General features: G+C 54.0%; 2 protein-coding genes across 5 annotated transcripts in view; one reads left to right on the forward strand and one right to left on the reverse strand.

The window, feature by feature from the left end:
• The window catches only part of PPP1R15A (protein phosphatase 1 regulatory subunit 15A), a 3,663-nt gene extending 1,365 nt beyond the window's left edge, over positions 1-2,298 (reverse strand). Inside the window, exons 1-3 of one of the 4 annotated variants that reach the window (XM_014592310.2) lie at positions 1,988-2,298; positions 940-1,326; positions 170-877 (exon numbers count right to left, since the gene is read on the reverse strand). In XM_014592310.2, the coding sequence (XP_014447796.1) occupies positions 170-877; positions 940-1,317 (1,086 nt within the window). In that variant the 5' untranslated portion in view covers positions 1,318-1,326; positions 1,988-2,298. Of the gene's footprint in view, positions 1-7; positions 878-927; positions 1,327-1,987 lie in introns of all 4 variants that reach the window. The other 3 variants (XM_027776452.1, XM_014592308.2, XM_014592309.2) reach the window with 3 other exon arrangements.
• A 1,464-nt stretch (positions 2,299-3,762) lies between these two features.
• Positions 3,763-21,698, forward strand: part of PLEKHA4 (pleckstrin homology domain containing A4) — a 33,008-nt gene continuing 15,072 nt past the window's right edge. The window contains exons 1-13 of the mRNA XM_006160183.3: positions 3,763-4,251; positions 4,707-4,796; positions 5,788-5,895; positions 10,780-10,852; positions 10,972-11,072; positions 11,248-11,357; positions 12,776-12,988; positions 13,280-13,562; positions 14,383-14,457; positions 16,548-16,595; positions 16,719-16,799; positions 16,929-17,078; positions 18,192-18,290. Coding sequence (XP_006160245.1) covers positions 4,713-4,796; positions 5,788-5,895; positions 10,780-10,852; positions 10,972-11,072; positions 11,248-11,357; positions 12,776-12,988; positions 13,280-13,562; positions 14,383-14,457; positions 16,548-16,595; positions 16,719-16,799; positions 16,929-17,078; positions 18,192-18,290 — 1,425 coding nt within the window. The 5' untranslated portion in view covers positions 3,763-4,251; positions 4,707-4,712. The remainder of the gene's footprint in view (positions 4,252-4,706; positions 4,797-5,787; positions 5,896-10,779; positions 10,853-10,971; positions 11,073-11,247; positions 11,358-12,775; positions 12,989-13,279; positions 13,563-14,382; positions 14,458-16,547; positions 16,596-16,718; positions 16,800-16,928; positions 17,079-18,191; positions 18,291-21,698) is intronic.

Genomic DNA, 21,698 nt, shown 5'->3' on the forward strand with positions numbered 1-21,698 from the left:
CCTCGGCCCATTCTGATTCACGGTCTTCATCTTCCTCCTCCTCCTCCGTGTCCTCTCCAGGCCGACACACCCAGGCCTTCGAGAAGGCACCTGTAGGGGGGGTGGAGGAGGACACCTCAGCTTCTCCGTCTTCCTCAGCCCATTCTGATTCACTGTCTTCATCTTCCTCCTCCTCCGTGTCCTCTCCAGGCCGACACACCCAGTTTTTCAAGAAGGCACTTGTGGAAGGAGGGATGGAGAAAGAACCTTCAGCTCCTTCCTCCTTCTCAGCTACCCCCACAGGGTTGTCCTTGTCCTCATCATCCTTCTCTTCCGTGTTCTCTCTGGGTTGATCCTCCCAGGCCCCGTGCAGCAGCCTCTGGGCTGGAACCGGGGAGTGTGGCTCCGGGCCAGCCTGTCCTTTCTCAGCTGCCCCATGGGCCTTCTCGTCGTCGTCCTCGGACTCCTCTCCTGGACGATACTCCCAGGCCCTGAGCTTAGAGGCTGAAGAGGAGGGGGCAATGGAGCTCTTCTGGGCTTCTCTGTTTCCTGGTTTTTTTTCTTCCTCCGTGGCTTGATCTGTTCCCTCCCCTGGGCAATACACCCAAGTGCTGGGCTTGGATCCCGGGAAGAAGGGGGAGGGAGGGGTTCCAGGAGCCTCTTTCTCTACAGCGTCTCCATCCTCCTCTCCCACCCCTGGCCAGCACTCGCAGTGTGACACAGGATAAGAGAACTTGGTCACTCCCCGGTCTTCAGCGACTCCCTCTTCCTCGGCTGCCTCCTCCCCAGGGTTCTTATCAGAGGCTTGCAGGGTTCTTATCGGAGGGCTGGGGGGCAGGCGGGCAGGCTGGCCATCCCTGTGCCCACTTACCCACCCCCTGGGGACACTCAGTGCTGCAAAGGGCTGGGGGGCAGGCGGGCAGGCTGGCCATCCCTGTGCCCACTTACCCGCCCCCTGGAGTCCTCACTATACTCTTCATCGTCATCATCTGAATGTCCCCAGGCGCCGAGAAGGGGACTGTCGGCTTTCTGGTCAAGGCAGACACCCCAGGACGCTTCTCCGTCCTCTCCCGGTGCTCTGCTGTGGTCAGCCTGCCCTCGGTGGTGCCTGTTCCCGAGGGCACAGTGGGCTGCCAGAGGGGCCTCAGCCTTCACCTCCAGGCCGGCTTCTACGTCATCTGTGCCCATTATCGCGCCCACCAGCCAGGGCTCAGGGGGCCCTGGGCCCCTCAGGCGGCCCCAGGCCCGGCTAAGGAAGCCCATCAGTGGGGACAGGAGGAAGAACGGATGGGCGTCCCTCCAGGAGGTGGCTTGATAGGGCACTTGGCCTGGTGCCATCTGTCTGGGCTGTAAAAAGGGGAGAAAAAAAGAAAATAAAGCCTAAGAGCCATTTAAGAGATGGCGTGGGATGTGACGGTGAGTCACAGCCCCGGAAATAGTAACACAGTAACCAAGTAAGTACATAGCAACCGCAGGATCCTTTCTGATCCCAGGGACGCCCACCCCATCCCACCCGGGTTCCTTTCTCCCCTCTCAACGCCCAGGAGTCTGGGACCCTGTCCTCCCTCCCCTTAGATCCAGGAGTCCGACCCCCAGCCCCTCTTTTCTCAGACCCCAATACGAAAAACAAAGGCCTTCTACTTGCGTCCCTTGGGGACAAAATCCTAGTCCCCATTCGTCATCCTCCTGGGGATTGACAGATCAGGCCTCCATTACATTCCTCCCTTGGAGACAAAAACATTCCGACCCCCATACGATTCTGTCCCAGGGCCCAGAGGCTCTCAGACCCCCCCTCCCTCGGCCGAGAACCCCAGGCTCGCACCCCCCTACTCCTGCCTAAGGACCACTCCTCTGTACCCCAGAGTCCGTCCCCACCCCGCCCCTTCCCAGACCCAGGGGTCCACCCCCAGGCCCTCCTGTCTCGAACGCAGAAGCCCCAGCCCCTTACTGACCAGGAGTTTCCAGCCACCAGCTCCCCGGGGACCGGGCGTTGCCACCCTTTACTCACCGTTGGGGCTGCACGTCACCCGGGGGACAGGAGGGCCGGCTCGGGCTTCCAGAAGCGATCGCAGGTCCGGACGGCTCGGGAATCCAGCGTGTTCATCTCACCTTCAGGGGTCGGGCTCGCGGACACTCAAAGTGTCAGGGGCTGAGCAAGCGCTGTCGCGACAAAGCGGCGCGGAGTCGTGCGTCGTCTCACACACATAAACAACACCTGCGCTGGAAACGGATCCAATTAGCTGCGTCGCCGCCCGCACGGCTTTTATAGTCAGTCGCGCCTGACGTATTGACGCCACGAGGAGAGGCGGGGTTTCGAAACGACAACACCAAGTGGGAAGGGGAAAATGAGAGCGGACATCTCTCGGAAATTCCAGGCTCCGTGACGCTGCGACGGCGTTTCCGAGCGTGGCCACGCCCCCAAGGAGCGAACTGTCAATCAGGCGCGTGGACCGAGAGCCGCGAGCTGGCCTGCTCTGATCGGATATCTTCCCACCCCAAGTGGCCCAGCAGGCCAGCCTAGAGTGTCCCACCTTCACATCGGTCAGCTTCCTGGGTGGGAGGGTGTCATTGCTCCTATTTCACGGGTGAAGGAAGACTTGGAAATGAAGCCACTTGCCCTGGGTGGTGGGAGCAGAGCCCACTGCCAAAAAGGAGATATTTTTATTTTTTTTTGCTACAAGGCGTGTGCGCTCGCCAGACAGAGAGAGAGAGATACAGAGAGACAGAAAGCGAAAAATCACCCCCCAGTGGGATGGCCACTCCGCAATCCCTTCTCCTCCATTCTTCTCTCAGGATCTTGGGCACACATGCACACGTGCCCGGCGTGAGTTTAAGCCACCAGGTCCGGGACTCGAATCGCGGTCGACTACGTGGGAGTCCAGCGACATAGCCATTACTCTAACTGCTGGTTCCAGGAGGAGAATGTAAGCACCATGAGGTCAGGCACTTCGCCTGGCCTACTGCTGTCTTCACAGTGGCTACAACAGCGTCTGGCACACAGTAGGTGCTCAACAACTATGTGGTGAACGGCTGTTGAACTGACAGCTCAGACTCCCTCCCAGTGTCCTCCCGACCACGCCTGGAGTTGCCTCCTTCAGGCTGTGCAAAAGCCCTGCTGGTGCGGACTGAAGGATGACTGGGAGTCGGGAGCGGGAGGGTCTCTCCTGCAAGTTCCAGACCCCGGGACACCGCCAATCCCCAGGCCCTCTTCCCTACTTGGTCCATAATCTTGCACCTCAAAATACGCAGAGGAGCAGAGGAACCGTGTCTCCCTCCTGAGGGGGTTGTCCTCATTCTCGCGCAGCCTTCTCACCTGGACCTCAGGTGGGGATCTGAACTGGTCACTAGCCAGGGATCTGGGACCATCCCCTCCTCCCCCTGGACCTGGACAAGCCATCCCCAGCCCCATATGATCCAAGCCACACTGTCAGACGCCCAGCAGTCTGGATGCCTAAACCCCATCCATGGGGTGGGGGTGGGGGTTCAAGAGTCTGTGTCCCACCCCTTGCAAGACTCCAGCCCAGGGGGGTAGTGGTCGGTAGAAGCCCCTGACCACAAACACCCCACGGGGCCCTGGATTTCAAGTCTCAGCTCCTGTTCTCCGAGTGTGAGAAGTCCCAGCCTGAGCCCCGGCGGGACCCAGGGTGTGTGTGTGGGGGGCAGCCCCTCCCCTCCGCTGTGGGGGCAGCTGAGCCAGGGGTCAGGCTATGGTGGGGAGGCCAGAAGGGGCGGGGACAGCCGGGACTGGGAGGGGAGACAGCAGCGTGGGCGGGTGGCAGAGGGAGGGAAAGGCCAGCAGAGAGGAAAGAGAAACTGGGAGAAAGGAAGAGGGAAAGTGAGGGGAGAGGACTCAGCGGACTTGCGAGGCCAGAGAGGAAGAGATTGAGCGCGCGGGAGAGAGACAGGGCAGACAGAGAGACGGGCGTGGGGTGGGGTGGGGTGGGACTCTGCGGGTAGAGGAAAAGATTTGGACAGAAACAGGAAGATTGGGAGAGTGATCTGGGAGAGAATGAGTGAGAGAGAGGCTGGCAGAGACAGAGCTTGGCGGAGGAGAGACAGAAGGTGAGACTGGGGAGAGAGACAACCTGCAAGGCGGTTGGAAAGAGAGAGGGAGACCATAAAAGACGGGAGACAGGCAAAAAGAGGGTGCGAGTGAGCAGGTGAAAGCGAGGTTAAGAACTGAGAGCCAGCGCCTAGAGACAAAGGGAGGCAGGACTGGGCGCCAGCACCCTCTGTGTCCTCTTGCCCCCGTCGTTGGGACCCCACAGCGGGGTAAGTTACCTGGCTGGGTTGGGAGGGGCTGTCTGGGTGCACATTCCTGGTGGGGCTGGGCTTGGCCTGGGGGGTCGGCAGGGATGATTTGAGGGTGCGCGTGGGAGGGCAGGAGACAGGTAGCCTGAAGCAGCCGGAAGGAGGCAGGGAATGGGGTCTCTAAGTACAGAGAGGGTCAAATTCCTGGCCAGTGCACAGCGGGCAGGCATAAAGGAGCCCCTATTCTCCAGCCCAGGCTGCAGACAGCTGCCCCCTCCCCACAGCTGCCAGGCCGCCCACCTCTCTTGGCATCACTCTTGGTATGCGGTCCCGGGCCATGGCCTCCCCCCAACCCCCAGCCCCTAAACAACAGGCTCTTTCTCCTCAGTCTCCTCTGACCTCCACACCCCTGACCCTGAATGTCTCTGTCTCAGCTGGGTCGGCTGCAGGGACCGGGCCATGCTTTCTCTCCCCAGCCCTAGATGGAGGAAGGCAGACCTCGGAGCAGCCTGAGCCTGGCCAGCAGCGCCTCCACCATCTCTTCTCTCAGCAGCCTGAGCACCAAGGTCCGAGCTTCCGGGCGGGGATGGAGAGGAGGTGGGGCCCCATCCCGGTGTTTCCCAGCCCTGGATTCCATGCCAGTCTGGAGCCTCCTATTAAAGCCAGGATCCTCCCGTGGCAGACCGAGTAACCCCAGATTGCCCACCGGCCACAGCCAGGAATCCAGAGGCACTCCCAGCGCTGTCCACACCCCTCGTACTTTCCTGATTCTAAGCCTGGGCCCGGGCTGCTAAGATAAAGCCACTCCCCAGCCACGAGGTCCCTTGAGGAGCTCAGATACGGTGGCCAGTATCGTGTCCTATCCCAGGCATCCCATCTTACTCTAACGAAATCCGGTCTGCAAAGACGCCCTCTGACAAGGCCCCAGATAACCGCATCCCAGATGGACACGCATTTCTGTGATTTCCGTGTCCTCCTGCTGTGTCACCGGCACATTTCCAGCTTCCCGAGTTCGGATCCCGGAGACCTGGTCCCAGCCTTGCTCAGCAGCACCTCAGAGGAAGGCTGCCCTGGGCAGTCTGGCGATGGCTGCCTGGCCGTCTGGGGTATCAGGCAAGGCTGCCCCATCTGAGCAGGATGGAGAGATTCGAACCCGTCCCACCTTGGACTCGGTAGCTAAGGCATGTCATCTTGTGGTGCTGAGGCACCCTCTGATTCACCAGGGACTTGGCGTGGATGTTCTCCCCAATTACGGCCCTCCAGCCGACATCCCCAGTTCTACCTCCCGAGGCTCTCGGACTCCCTGGCTCTGGTGGCCAAGGGCCTCTTCTTGGCAGGCGACCTTGATTCCCGGATTCCTTTCCAACAGCCTCTGAGCATCTCCCTCTGCCCATCCAAAAGGCTCTCTCAGCTCTGCACTAGGAGCACCCCCATACAGGCCCCAGACTCGGCTCCCTCTAACCTGGTTACTAAGGCCAAGATTGGGCCTTTGGTGGTCTGAGTGCCACCACAGCCCCTCCCTGGGCCCCAGTGACTGCTGTCCCCTTCTCTCTGCAGAAGCCCGCCCGGACGGTCCACAAGGTCCATGCCTTCGGCAAGAGAGGAAATGCGCTCAGAAGGGACCCCAATCTCCCCGTGCACATCCGAGGCTGGCTTCATAAGCAGGTGGGGTGAGCAGGAGAGGGACGGGCACGCTGGGGCTGTGTCTGCGGGCGTCCGCCTTCCTCTCCGTCCAGGTCCTCAAAAGGAGTCTCTTTTGCTATCATCGTCTCACCCCCATGTCATTGTTCCATTCATTCACTGACCACCTCCTGTTTAAAAAAAGAATTATTTTATTTAACATTATTATTTAAAAAATATTTCCAGAGACACACACACACAGAGAGACAGAGAGACAGAGACAGTGAGAAAGCAAGCCTCCAGATCCAGGACTTGAACCATAGTTGGTCATGTGGGAGTCCAGCACTCTTAACCACCACACCACCTGCCAGCCCCTGACCACTTCCTTGTAAAAAGTTTATTTATTTATGTACATACATATATATAGAGAGAGATACAGTTTATTTATTTATGTACATACATATATATATAGAGAGATACCCCAACAGGGTCTCCACACCCCCACTCCTGGCCGGCCCTGGGTCACACACAGGCACGTGCCTGCCTGGACTGGGATGTGAACCCAGATCCTTCCCATGAGAGTCCAGCTATATTATATTATTCTATTTTTTAACTACATTTTTTTTTTTTTTAGTTTTTTCGCATAGAGTTGGAGACACACAGAGAGGAAAAGTGACAAATCATCTCCTGGGGGGATGGCCACGCCACAATCCCTTCTCTTACATCCTTCCCTTGAGATTTTGGGCATGCACATACATGTGCCCAGTGTGATTTTCAAGCCACCAGGTCTGGGACTTGAACCATGGAGTTAGCCATGTGTGATCCAGTGCCTTAACCACCACGCCACCTGCTGGTCCTGAGATTCCAATCATACTACGTCTGTGCCACTGCCGGTTCCCTCACTGACTACTTCTTGAACTTGTACAGTGTTCTTAGTCCCAGAGTACCCTGCAAATAAGACAAGTAAGTATCTATGAGGGTTCAAAAAGTTCACGAAAAGACAGAATTAAAGTTTATTTCCGTGGGAAAAAGATTGAGGGGTCAGCCACTGGTGTGGTGGTTGAGGTGGCTGGATCCCACATGGACAGCTGTGCAGTTCGAGTCCAGGCCCCGGTGGCCTGGGAAACATGCCCGGCGTGTGTCCGTGCATGCCCAAAGTCCTGAGAGAAGGATGGAGGAGAAGGGATTTAGTGCAGCCAGCCCCTCGGGGGTTGCTTTCTCATGTTTCCTACCTCTCTCTGTCTCTGTCTCTCTCCAGTAAGCGCCCTATGGCAAATTAAAAAAACGATTGCTAGGGAACCAGCAGTTAGCGTAATGGCTATGTCGCTGGACTCCCACGTAGTCGACCGCGGTTGTGGTGCTGGCCCCCGTGGCTTAAAACTCACGCCGGGCGCGTGTGAGTGCGTGCCCAAGATCCCGAGAGGAGAATGGAGGAGAAGGGATTGCGGCGTGACCATCCCCCCGGAGGGTGATTTCTCTCTTTCTGTCTCTCTGTCCCTCTCTGTCTGTCTGGCGAGCGCACGCGCCCTATAGCAAAAAATCTCTCAAAAAATAAAACAAAAAAACCAACGATTGCTAGAGTGTGTGCGAAAAAACAGGAGAGAGAGAGAGCACCCCCTAGTAAATGATCAGGCCGCCATCCCCTCTCCATCTCTCCGTCCTGTCGGGATTTTGAACATGCATACATATGCACCCAGCATGTTCTCGACACCAGATCCAGGACTCAAACCATGGGGTCAGCCACCAGGCCACTGAGCCAGGCCGTGCGAAATCTGTTAACATGGCTTCTAGTCTGCCTGGCTTTCTTTCTTTCTTTTTTAAAAAAGAATTACCTTATTTAACTTTATTTATCTATCTTTAATTTGACAGACAAGGATAGAGAGAGACAGCAAGAGATAGAGAAAGGGGGAAAGGGAGAAAGCAAGCCATCAGGTCTGGAACTTGAACCAAGGTCGGACATGTGGGAGTCTAGCGCCTTTAACCACCATGCCACCTGCTGGCTCCACCACCCCCCTTTTTTTTCTAAGAGAGATTTTTGCTGTAGGGCTCATGTGCTTGCTGGAGAGACAGAGAGAAACAGAGAGTTAGGAAGAGGGAAATCACTCTCCAGGGGGCTTGGCCAAATCACAATCCCTTCTCCATTTTCCTCTCAAGATTTTGGGCATGAATGCACATGTGCGCAGCGTGTTTTCTTTTTTTTTTTAATATTTTATTTAAATTTATTTATTTATTTCAATTTGACCAGAGAAGGACAGAGTGAGAAAGAGGGAAAGTGAGAAAGCAAGCTGCCAGGTCCAGGACTCAAACCATGGTCGGCCATGTGGGAGTCCAGTGCCCTTAACCACCATGCCACCTACCAGCACCCCCACATGAGTTTTAAGTCACCGGATCTGGGACTTGAACGGCAACTACGTGGGAGTCCAGCGATGTAACTGTTTGTTATACCACCTGCTGGTCTCAACATGGCTTCCAGTCATGCTTATGCACACTCAAGTTTGAGACTCCTCACAGACTGGTAAACTGGGGGAAGGATGTTGAGTTTGCTTGGATTTTAATTTTGCCAGTAGGGTGTACATGCTCTCTGGAGAGACAGAGAAACAGAGAGGGAGAGAGTGAAAGCAACCTCCGAGGGGGCGTGGTCATGCTCCAGTCTTTTCTGTTCCATTTCTCTATTCTGTTGGGATTTGGAGCATGGATACATGCCTATGGCAGGTTTTCAAGTTGCCATAGCCAGGACTTGAACCACATGGTTAGCCATGTGGGATATGACTCTTTTAACCACCAGGACACAGAGCCAGCCCCCCACTTTTTTTCTTTTTTTTAATTTGTAAAACCCGGTCATTTTAATGTTTTGGTACAATTTAATAAATAATCTCTCGATGACTGCAGACACGTAAGGCCGGCCATATTCAGAAATGTCAGTCATGGCGGTTTTCAGGCTGGTGAATCATCTTCAAAACTTACAAGGAGTTACTCGCATGCAGCTGCGATCCAACCAGTATGGCAGCGTTTATGCAGCCACCGTTTTCAGGACTACTGGGAACGTGGGCACATCTCCCCCACAGAGCCTTGCCTCCTGTGTCACAAGGCCCAACTCGCTCACGTTCACCTCAGTGACAGCACCTTTGGTGGTGACACCCGAGTTGTACACAGTGGGGCTGAGGGAGTCTCCTTCACACCGAGTATGGGCGGGCAAAGGGCGGCGTTCAGCTCAGGATGTTACGTGGGGCTCCTTGAAACCTAAGCCCGTGGGCCTAATGCATCACTCCTATTTAGGTGGTTTCTAGTAAAGCGTCTCCAACAAAGCAGGCTCTGTGCCATCCTCTCCCATGCCTGCTTCCTCTTTCCTGTTCGAATAACTTTTAATACTTCCGTTTCTCCCTGGGCTCGAACTTGGGGTAGAGGCTTCTCATCACTCTTCTGTTTGGCGTTCCTCTTTCCGTGCCTCTCGGTAGCCTTTTTCATTTGTATTTTCTCAGCATGGCCGTTGATGACAGAGCTTAGCCTTCAGACCAGTCACCTTTGTTGGTTTCTTTGAATGTTCATGAGCCTCTCAACTTTCTTACTCTTTTTCTCATGGTAATCCACACAGTATCCATAGCGTTTACGATGTAATTCAATATATTCGTGTTATGGCGTGGTGATGGCTGCAGAGTCGCCAGGAGCAGCCTCCTGGAGGCAAAGAAGTTGTCAACTTTCCAGTCAGCCCAAAATTTAAGTGCGATAGTAAGCTCTCTTTTGTTTTTTTTTTTAATTTTTTTTAATTCAATTTCATTTATTCATTCATTTATTTTAATTTGACCAGAGAGACATAGAGAGAGGAAAGTGAGAAAGCAAGCCACCAGGTCCGGGACTTGAACCGTGGTCGGCCATGTGGGAGTGTCCAGCGCCTTGCCAGTTTTGAGAGGGGCATTACACACTCTGACTTGAACTTTTTTTTTTTTTAAAGAGAGATGTTTGCTATAGGGTACATGTGCTCACTGGAAAGACACAGAAGACAGAAAGTGAGAACCCCAGGGTGATGGCCACGCCCCAACCCCTTCTCCATTCTCTTCTCAGGATCTCGGGATGCACGCACAGGTGCCCCACGTGAGCTTAGGCCATCAGGTCCAGTACTTAAACTGTAGTCAACTACGCAGGAGTCCAGCGATGTAACCACTATGCCACCTGCTGGCCCTGACTTGAACTTTTTAAAAGTCATAGCTTCTACAGAAACACTGAAGAGACAGGGGAAGAGATGAGGGGAGGGAGGTTTGGATGGGGAGGAGCAGTTTAGGCAAAAGAGTGGGGAGACACAGGATTAGGGTTATGGGTCCTGCCACAGGGGCCAGTAGGTGATGTGGTGATTGGGGTGCTGATTCCCACATGGGTGACTGTGGTTTGAGTCCCAGACCCAGTGGCTTGGGAAATCATTGCTGCCTTCATGTGCGTGCATACCCCAAATCCCAGGAAGAAAATGGAGAAGAGATTACATCGTGGCAACCCCCCAGGGAGTGATTTCTTACTTTCCCTCTGACTCTCCGGGGAGCATATGTTCCCTACGGCAAAAACCTAAAACAAAACAAAACAAAACAAAAGCTCACTACAACATCTTGACCCCCAGTGGGCACAGGTGAGAAAACGTGAGGGTCCTAGTGGGGAAATGACTTCTTTGAGGCACAGTTTGTAAAAGCTGGGGTTCAGGATCAAACTCAGATAGGGTCTGTCCAGAATCTATTTGACCCCAACGCACTGGCTTCCAGCTCTCCGCCTGGACCTGCGGCATCAGCCATGCCTCTCTGTCCTTCCCTCCTCTCGCTTTGGCCTGTCTCTGTCCCCTCTCTCGGTCCCTCTCTCCCAGGTCTCTGGGTCTCTGTCCCACAGTCGCTGTCTTCATCTCCTGTCTCCTCCCTCATCTCCTTAGGCCTCTTTCCCCATCTCTCTCCCCAGGACAGCGCTGGGCTCCGGCTCTGGAAACGCCGCTGGTTCGTCCTCTCTGGCCACTGCCTCTTCTATTACAAGGGCAAGTGCCCCGGTTGGCATGAGGTGGGAGGGTCTCCCTTCCTTTCCATCCTCCCTTCCCGCTAACCTCTTGGCCTCCGGACCCCTCCGTGATCCCTGATCCCAAGCCCCTCTTTGCAGACAGCCGCGAGGAAAGTGTCCTGGGCAGCGTCCTGCTTCCCAGCTATAGCATCCGGCCAGACGGGCCCGGGGCCCCCCGGGGGCGGCGCTTCACCTTCACGGTGAGTCTTCTGTCTGTCGGTCCCCGCAGCACAAGGCCGTGGGAACCCCCGGGGAGAGCGGTGGACGTCTGTCCGGTAGACTCCACGCCCAGCAAGCACGGGCGTGTGCACTGCTGGAGCTAACAGGCCTGGTCCAGGGCCCGCGGCGCCCTTCCCACGCGCTGACTTCCCGCAGGCCGAGCACCCGGGCATGAGGACCTACGTTCTGGCGGCCGACACCTTAGAGGACCTGCGGGGCTGGCTGCGGGCGCTGGGCCGGGCCTCCCGCGCAGAAGGCGATGACTGGTGAGTAGAGGTCCGGACCACGCCCCCGACCTTGGACCGCGGACAAACTGCTCCCCTGGCTGTCCTGTGCCCGAATGCCCAGGAGCTTCTAGCCAAGGAGATTCCGCCTTTCAGGCCCGCCTCCTGAGACCTGACCTCCTTCCAATCAGCAAAAGTCTCCCAGTCCTAAGCCCCGCCTACTGTCTTGTCTGACACCCAACGGACCCTCCAATCAGGGGCTCTACTAGACATTCTTAGCTCCGCCCCGTAAATTATCACTATTCCACACTCTCTGATTGGCTACCCGAGGACTCTCCATCTCCTGAGGCTGCCATCTAAACGCTGTTACAGGAAAGATAAGGTTAGCTCTTTAGAAAAGGTAAGAGGAGGGCCAGCAGGTTAAGGCACTGTGCTCCCACATGGCTGATGGCGGCCAGGACTTTGTGACTTAAAACTCAGGCCAAAGCCCAAAATCCTGAGAAGAGAATGGTGAAATGTGGTCACCCCTCCTAGGGGGGTGATTTCTCACTTTCCCTCTCTGTCTGTCTCTCTCTGTCTCCAGCAAGTACATGCACTCTATGGTGAAAACCTAAAATCTCCATTTACGTACAGTTTTTTTTTTTTTTTTTTTGGAGAGGTTTTTTCGCTATAGGGCGCGTGCGCTCGCCAGACAGAGACATAGAGACAGAAAGCGAGAAATCACCCCCCAGGGGGGATGGTCACGCCGCAATCCCTTCTCCTCCATTCTCCTCTCGGGATCTTGGGCACGCACGCACACGCGCCCGGCGTGAGATTTAAGCCACCGGGTCCGAGACGCGAACCGCGGTCGACTACGTGGGAGTCCAGCGACATAGCCATTACGCTAACTGCTGGTTCCCTTGTTTGTTTGTTTTTGTTTTGAGAAGTTTTTGCTATTGGGCCTGTGTTCTCGGCAGAAAGACAGAGAGACAGAAAGCAAGGAATCACCCTCCAGTGGGGATGGCCATGCTGCAATCCCTTCTCCATTGTCCTCTCAAGATCTTGGGCACCCACGCACACGCGCCCAGCGTGAGTTTAAGCCACCGGGTCCTGGACTCGAACCGCTGTCGCCTACATGGGAGTCCAGTGACATAGCCATTACGCCAACTGCTGGTCCTACATACAGTTATTTTAAAAAGAATGAAAGAAAATGTAAGACCGTTTTTAGGCTCAGGCTGGAGCAGGACTTCCTGATAACAGTCCGTCTCAGAGTTCGGGATCTGGGAGCCCATGACCCGGATGGTCCAGCAAAAGTCACATCCACATTTGGGGCTGCAGTTGTCCCATCTGTAAAATAGGGGTAATGATTTATATTACACAACCTCCCCTTTCTGGGCCGGTCGCTCAATCCTCATTTATGAAAAGAGAACAGGGCTGTTAGCAGTTCAGACTGGGATGTGGGCTTTTTTTTTTTTTGCTAGGAGACCCAGGTCACCTGCACGTCCCCAGTCCGGAGAGGGCCCTGGAGGCCCGGGTGGTCCCCCGGAGGTGAGCAGAGTGGAAGAGGGGCGCCCCTCAGAATCACCGGAGGTGGCTCGGCTCTCCAGAAGTCCGGGCAGACCTGGACTTCTCACTCCCAGCCCCACAGCAGACCTGAGGTCAGGACACCGGATTCGGAGGGCAAGGAGCCCAGAGTGCGTCTGACAGCACGGTGCTGGGGGCGTGGCCTGGGGAGGGCGTGGCCTGGGCTGATTGGGGCGTGGCTTGTGCCTTACCAGGGAGTGCGCGGGGCGCTGGGACTCCTGTGGGGCCACGGCCTCTCGGGGAGGTTATAAGGAGGAGCTGCCACAAACGGGAAATTATTTAGGATCGGGTCAGTATATCGTCCAGAGGGACAGCGAGACAGCGAAGTCAGACGCGTCTTCGAGGCCGATGGGGGTAGGGGAGTCGAGTTGATTCAGTCCCCAACTCTCTCCTTCCCGCAGCCTGTTCCCACCCCTCTCTCGCCCGCCCTCCCCTCTGAGCCTCCCCCGTCCCCGTTCCGCTCCTGCTCGGAGACCTCCTCCCTCCTCAGGAGAGACAGCGCCGCCGCTGGCCCGACCTCACACCCCATTGAGTCGCATCGATGTCCGGCCTCCTCCAGATTGGGGTCCCCAGCGCCAGACCCTCTCCCGGCCCCCCACTCCCCGCCGTGGACTCTCCTCTGAGGCTGGGGAAGGAAGGCCTCCTAGAGGTGCCCAGCACTGGAGTCAGGAGCCCAGGACACAGGTGAGCAGACGTGTGGGGGACTACATCCCCCATCAGGCCCTCGGGCTGATTTCTGGGCTGTCTGCCCGCCATGGCATTGTGGGAAGTGTAGTCCTTTATGATCACAGCTGGCTGAGATGTGGAAGAAGGCGGACTCTATCTCCCACAAGGGCTGTCTTTCCAGGCTGGCTTTTGGCCTTTTGCTTTTTGTGTGTGTGAGAGAGATTTTTTTGCTATAGGACAAGTACGCTTTCCAGAGAGACAGAAAGTAAGAAATTACTGCCCAGGGATGGCCACACCGTAATCCCTTCTCCTGCATTCTCCTCTCGAGATCTTGGGCAAGCACACACGCCCAGCCTGAGTTTCAGCCACCGGATCTGGGTCTTGAACTGTGATCGACTATGTTGTGGGAGTCCAACGACGTAACCATTATGCCATCTGCTGGTCCCGATTTCTTTTTTTTTAAAGAGAGATTTTTTTTTAATAGGGAGCTCACCGAAGAGACATTGAGACAGACCACTTGCTGGCCCCAAGTTTTAGGGTTCTTTTTTGTAGAAGTTTTTGCCTTAGGGCATGTGCACTCATGTATGCACTCATGGGGGAGAGAGACAGAGACAGTGAGAGGGAATGTGAGAAATCGCCCCCCCCCGGGGGGATGACCACACTGCAATCCCTTTTCCTCCATTCTCCTCTTGGGATCTTGGGCACGCATGCACATGCGCCTGGCATGAGTTTTTAAGCCACCAGGCCCAGGACTTGAACCACAGTTGGGTATGTGGGAGTCATCTGCTGGTGCCATGGACACACCAATTTCTAAACATCTCTATGTCAATATTTCTAGCCTCCTTCTGGCTCCTCCACTTACCTCCAGCTCCCGCCGCGACCCCCGGGAACCCGGGCCTCCCTGGTGTTACTGGTAGGTATCTCCAGGGACCCCACATCTCCAGAGCTCCCCCTTGCTTTCTTTGCTGTGGGGAGTGCCACCCCTGGACTGGCATGCCTTGAGAAGACTAGGTCATCACAGGCCCGGGTAGGTGCCTGTGTTCGTATGGCTGTGTCACCGAGTGCCACAGACAGGCTTAAAACAGCAGAAACAGATTGTCTCATACTTCTGGAGGCCAGAGGTCTGGAGTCAAGGTATCAGCAAGATTATGCTCTGTCCTCCTTTTTTAATTTCTCAGAGGGCACAAAATCTCACCAGAGACAGAGACAGAGAGGGAGAAAGCATCCCCAGGGGGGCATGGCCACACTGCCAACCCATCTCCATTCCAGTGGGGTCCTGGGCACACATGCACATGTGCCCAGCACGACCCTTAAACTGTCAGAGCTGAGACTCACATCCCAGCTGGCCATGGGGGGTCTGGCTTTCTTAAGCACCAGGCTATGGGGCCCACCTCCCCCAACAGTTTTTGTTTTGTTTCAGTGTGCTTTAGGGCACATGAGCTTGTTGGAGAGAGACATATAGAAAGAGAAATCACCTGTGGAGATGGCCACATCACAATCCCTTCTCCTCCATTCTCCTTTCAGGATTTTGGGCATGCATGTGCATGTCTGTATTTCTTTCTTAGAGAAGTTTTTACTATAGGGCTCATGCTCTCACCACAAAGAGACAGAGACAGAAAGCAAGAAATCACCCCTTGGGGGAGATGGCCATGCCCCAACCCCTTCCCCTCCAATCTCCTCTTGGGATCTTGGGCATGTACGCACACGTGCCCAGTGTGAGTTTAAGCCACCGGGTCTGGGGCTCGAACCGTGGTCAACTACCTGGGAGTCCAGCGACATAGTCATTATGCCATCCGCTGGTCCCATCTTTCCTTTTTTTAAAAAAAAAAATAATTATTTATTTACCATTATTATTATTATTATTTTAATTTGACCAGACAGAGACAGACAGAGAGAGAAGGAAAGTGAGAAAGCAAGCTGCCACGTCCAGGATTTGAGCTGTAGTCAGCCATGTGGGACTCCAGGCCCAAATTACCATGCAACCTGCCAGTGTCAACCCAGTGTTTTCTTTGAAGCCATTGGCTCTGAGACTTGAACCATGTGGTCAGCCATGGGATCTTAACCACCACCACTTCACTGGCCCTCCCTTTCTTAACTTTCTCTTTCTCTCTCTCTCTCTCTCTCTCTCTCTCTCCCTGGTCAAATTTAAATACATACATATAAAGTGAAATAAAATAATTCTTTTAAAAACGTTTATGTATTTCTTCTATGACACGGAGAGAGGCATTCTCAAAAGGGGCGTCACACTGCACTCCGTCCCCAGTCTCGGGGGCTCAGATCACCGGCCCGCATGCTCTGCTTGTTCAGGCCAGTCCTGGGACGCAAACATGGGCCCTTCCCCTGCGGGTCCTGTTGTGCTAGCGTTGCGGCACCACCTGGGGGGCTTTTTTTTTTTTTTTTAGAATTATTTTATTTCACTTTATTTATTTATTTGATCAGAGAGAGACAGAGCGAGAGAGAGAGAGTAAGAGAGAGGGAGAGTGAGAAAGCAAACTGCCAGGTCTGGGACTTGAGCCGCGGTCTGCCGTATGGGAGTCCAGTGCCCTTAACCACCATGCCACCTGCTGGCCCCTCTCAAAGCTATTAATACAAATCTGGCATTTGGGTTACTGAGGTTTGCGGTGTTCCTGAGGGGTGCTCGTGAATAGGCACAGTGTGGCTAGCACTGAGTTACAGTAAGGACCTGCCTGGGAGCCAGCAGGTGGCTTTATAGAGGTTAAGGTGCTGGTCTCTCACGTGGCCACTGTGGTTCGAGTCCCAGGCCTGGTGACTTGAAACACAGGCCGGGTGCATGAGTGTATATGCCCAAAATCCTAGGAGGAGAAGGGATTGCTGTGTGGCCATCCCCTTGGGGGATGAATTCTCACTTTCTCTCTCTCCATCTCTCCAGTGAACATACATGCCCTACAGCAAAACATCTCTAAGTATTTATTATATTATATATTATATAGTAAAGAAGGAAGTGTCTGTCCCCTTTAACTTGGTTTTGCTCTTTTTCCTCAGCCGGGTCCCCCCCTGGACTCACCCTTCCACCAAAGCTTGGAGACAGATGTAAGTTCTCCTGGAACCAGCCTATGCTGCCGTCCCAGAGTGAGGGAGAGAATGTTCTAGATGGTGGGGGAAGGACAGGGACCAGCAGATCTGGCCCACACATGGCCCCTGCTCCTTCTGCAGACCCTGTTGACCAAGCTGTGCGGGCAGGACCGGCTCCTGAGGAGGCTGCAGGAGACGATAGATCAGAGGCAGGAGGAGAAGGTACCAGGCCTCTCTGCCCGCCCTCTGCTTTCCTGCCCCCCAGCATGCTGGGCGCGAGGATGTGGGTGCCTTCTCCCTCTCTGGGGCCGGTGTGGCTTCAGAAGTCTGACCACCTTCCCGTGCCTGCAGGAGCAGCTGGAAGCAGCCCTGGAGTTGACCAGGCAGCAACTGGGCCAAGCCAGCAGGGACGCAGGGGCTCCTGGGCGGGCCTGGGGCCGCCAGCGCCTCCTACAGGACCGACTGGTCAGTGTGAGGGCCACTCTTTGTCATCTGACTCAGGTGAGCATCTGGGAAGGGGCACACCTTGCTATGAGGCCCCCGGCACTATTCTCATCCTCATGAAGGGGACCTGCTGCAGGAGATGAAAGGAAATTGGTTCTAGAGAATTCCATCCACCCCAAACTTCAGCCCAGTAATCTTGACCATTTTAGAGGGTAAGGGGCGAGCAGCCAAGAAGTAGATCTTTAGCAGTTAAGAGGGTGATTTTTTTTCTCTTTTTTTTGGAGAGGTTTTTGCTATAGGGCGTGTGCACTCGCCAGACAGACAGAGACAGAGAGACAGAAACTGAGAAATCATCCCCAAGGGGGGATGGCCACACCACAATCCCTTCTCCTCCATTCTCCTATCGGGATCTTGGGCACGCACGCACACGCGCCCAGCATGAGTTTAAGCCACCGGGTCCGGGACTCGAACTGCGGTCGACTACATGGCAGTCCAGCAACATAGCCATTACACTAACTGCTGACCCCAAGAGGATGATTTTGAAGGTCAGCTCCCATGTATGGTAGCTGTGTGACCTTAGAACAGTTACTTAACCCCTCTGGGTCTAGATGCCTTCTCTGTAAACTCAAGGTGGTAAAAGTAGTATTTGCTCTGTCGGGCCATTGGAGGACTAGGTTAACGCCTGAAGATGAATGAACATTTAACGCGGAGGGACCTGGTCCACTGTAAGCAGGATTCAAGCATTCGCCATAATGCTTATCACCTGTGAAGGGCGGCTGACGGCAGTACCGCCTCCCGCGAATCCCGTGAGCGCAGAGAACAGGCCGCAGCGAGCGCCCGCGTGCCGGCTGCTGTAACCACTGCGCTGGCAAGTCCCTGCTGCCAGGGGTCTGTGGGTATTGTGGTGTGACCCTCCTAAGAATTCACGGATCCGTCCTCATGCTAGGGGATGCAGAGGTAGCCCAGAAGATTCAGGGAACACTGTTCTGTGTCTACACTAGCAGCTCCTTGGACCTGCGGGTCCACATAGACTGAGGGGTTCCCAGGAGTCTCATATACCCCTCGTCGGGGACCAGGACGCCCTTTCTCCTCCTCAACTGGGAAGAGATGGGGTGGGGAAGATCGGGGGTGGAGGTGCTAACCTTATGTCTCCTTTTTCTGGGCCCTGAGGAGCGAGAGCGGGTTTGGGACACGTACAGTGGCCTGGAGCAGGAGCTGGGCACCTTAAGAGAGACCCTGGAGTACCTGCTGCACCTCGGGTCCCCCCAGGTACGTCCCTGCTCCAAGACCCCAAGCCTCACCCTCCAGCAGGCTCCGAGTGCCATCTGGAAACCCTGTCCGCAGTTAAGCCCCGCCCACAGAGTCGAAGCCCCTCCCACTCCTTTCTGAGCCGTTATTATGATTGAGACTGTAGGTAATTTTTTTTTTTAGAGGTTTTTGCGGTAGGGCGCATGCGCTTACCAGAAAGACAGAGACAGAGGGACAGACAGTGAGAAATCACCCCCCGGGGGGATGGCCATGCCGCAATCCCTTCTCCTCCACTCTCCTCTCGGGACCTTGGGCACACATGCACATGTGCCCCACGTGAGTTTAAGCCACCCGCGGTCGACTACATGGGAGTCCAGTGACATAGCCGTTACGCTAACCGCTCGTCCTGGTAATTTTTAAAAAATTAATTATTTGGGGCTAGCAGTTGGCATGATGGTTAAAGGCGTTGGACTCCCACGTGGTCAACAGTGGTTTGAGTCCTGGATCTGGTGGCTTAATTTCTCACTTTCCCTCTATCTCTGTCACTCTCTGGTCAAAATAAAATAAAATAAAATAAATAATTTTTTAAAAAGAAAGGATTATTTAATTTTCATTTTATTTATTCATTCATTCATTTTAATTTGACCAGAGAAAGACAGAGAGAGAAAAGGAAACTAAGAAAGCAGGAAGAGAGAGAGAGAGTGAGAAAGCAAGCCACCAGGTCCAGGGCTCAAACTGTGGTCAGCCATGTGGGAGTGTCCAGCATCTTAACCACCACACCACCTGCTGGTCTCTGTGTACCTAAACTTTAAGATCTATTTTCAGATTGAGGACCCCTGTCTCAGTGCTTTGAAATCTCTCTTATGTCGGAGCCCTGCCCTGGCCTCCAGGGCAGATGGCGGGCGGTGGTAACACAGCACTCTGCAATGCTGGCCCATGTGGGAAGGTCCCTGGCTGGTGACAGGGCCTCTCTTTCCATGCTGGGAATGTGATACCCTTAACCATGACCAGGGCTGACTAAGGGAGGAGGTGGATGGCAGCATGGACACCCTGCTAGGGGTGCCTTTGTATCTTTGGTGGACAAATAAACTTTTTAAAAAATGGGGCCAGCAGTTAGGGTAGTGGTTTAGGTGCTGGACTCCCACATGGTTGACTGTGGTTCAAGTCCTAGACCCAGAAGCTTGAAACTCACACCGGGCACATGTACGTGTGTGCCCAAGGTCCTCAGAGGAGAATGGTGGAGAAGGGATTGCGGTGTGATCATCCCCCCCTGGGGAGGGTGATTTCTCACTTTCTGTCTCTCTGTCTCTGTCTCTGGTGAGCGCATATACTCTATGTTCTAAGCCTAATCCCTCAGTGCACACCCTGCTCCTAAAGCATGAGCCCTGCTGCTTAGCCTCACACCCACTTCATTCTAAGTCTGCCCATGGAGTCCTGAAGCATAAATCTTTAGGTGAAAACATGCACTTCTGGTATTAAATCTTTCCTCACAGATTTGAGCCCCCCCCCCTTTTTGCTCTAGCCCCTCCCACTTTATCCTAAAACCTACCCTTAACTCCAATTTCCTACCTACTGTTGTTCAATAGTACTCAGCATTGGAGCTAGCAGGTGCCATGGTGGTTAAGGCTCTGGACTCCCACACGACTGACTGCAGTTCAAGTCCTAGACCTGGCAGCTTGAAAAGTCATGCAGAACATGTGTATATGTGTGCCCCAAATCCCAAGAGGAGAGTGGAGGACAAAGGATTGTGGTGTGGCCATCCTCTCTGGGGAAGGGGGTGTCTTTCCCTCTCTATGTGTCTCTCTGGTGAGCACAGGCACCCTATAGCAAAAACCTAAAAAAGAAAAAAGTGTATATATATATATCGCTCAGCATCAGCAATATCTAAAAAAACACTCCATCAGAGCCAAATTGGGTTTATTACAGGAATGCAAGGTTAGTTTAACCCTGAAAAATCAGACCGAGTATTTTACCACATTTAACAAAATAAAGGAGAAACACTGAATGGTCATCTCAAGACATGCAGTAAAAATGTGACCAGTTCAACACTCATTCAAGATCAAAGCTCACAGCAAAGTAGGAATAGACAGAACGTCCTTAATCTGATAAAAGATTATCTTTGACAGACCTACAGCAAACATGATAGCTAGCAGAGAGACTGAAAAATGTTTCCTCTGATGTCTGCAATGAGAGGACCATCTGCTAGTGCCATTTCTTTCCTTCTTTTTTTAAAAATTATTTTATTTAACTTTATTTATTTATTTACTTATTTTTAATTTGACCAGAGAGGGACAGAGTGAAAAAGAGAGGAGGGAAAGTGAGAAAGCAAGCCACCAGTCCTGGGACTCGAACCACAGTCAGCCATGTGGAAGTCCAGCGCCCTTAACCAGCACGCTACCTGCCGGCCCCTGCTAGTACCATTTCTAGTTGATGTTGTACCAGGCCCCAGACAGTACAATTAGACAGTAATTAGGGCCATGCTCAGTGACACAGCAGTAACACGTTGCTCAAGTGTAGCTGAAGCTGGATCCACATGGAAGGTCACGGGTTCCATTCCCCGGTTGACTTCTACATACTAGACATGCGTGCCCATGGTCCTGGCTGGCTGCTGGGCTGGGTGGGGGGTGTCAGGTGCAGACCGCAGCATGGGACCCTGTTGAGGGTGCTTCTCTCTCTGCCTCTGTCATGTAATAAATGAAATGTACAAAGATAGCACAGTTAGGGCCAGCAGGTGGCATGGTGGGTAAGACCCCAGACTCCGCGTGGCTGGCTTTGTGGGCTGAGTCAGACCTAGCAGCTTGAAAACACACTGGGCGTGTGCATGCATGCCCCAAATCTCGAGAGGAGAACGGAGATGGGTTTGCTGCATGGCCGTCCCCCACGGGGTGCTCTCTCACTTTCCCTCTCTGTCTCTGTCTGGCAAGCATACACTTTATGGCAAAAATCTTTTTTGGGGGTGTGGGGAGGTTTTCGCTATAGGGCGCGTGCACTCGCCAGACAGACAGAGAGACAGAGAGACAGAAAGCGAGAAATCACCCCCCAGGGTGGATGGCCACGCCGCAATCCCTTCTCCTCCATTCTCCTCTCGGGATCTTGGGCACGCACACACACGCGCCTGGCGTGAGTTGTAAGCCACCGGGTCTGGGACGCGAACCATGGTCGACTACGTGGGAGTCCAGCAACATAGCCATTACGCTAACTGCTGGTTCCCATGGCAAAAATCTTAAAAAAAAAAAAAAAAGGTGCTATTAAATAAATCAAAGGCATAGGGCCAGAAGGTAATAAGTAAAACCATTTCGATTCATAGATGACCTAATATTTACCTGTAGAAAGTCCAAAATAATTTCCAATTGAAGCTTTAGAATAAGCAAGTTCAGTAAGTTCACTTGAGGTTAAGATGCAAAAATCGCTGGTTTTCTGAATACGAAT

Source organism: Tupaia chinensis, unplaced genomic scaffold (assembly GCF_000334495.1).
Source record: "Tupaia chinensis unplaced genomic scaffold, TupChi_1.0 Scaffold000673_1, whole genome shotgun sequence".
NCBI classification, from domain to species: domain Eukaryota; kingdom Metazoa; phylum Chordata; class Mammalia; order Scandentia; family Tupaiidae; genus Tupaia; species Tupaia belangeri.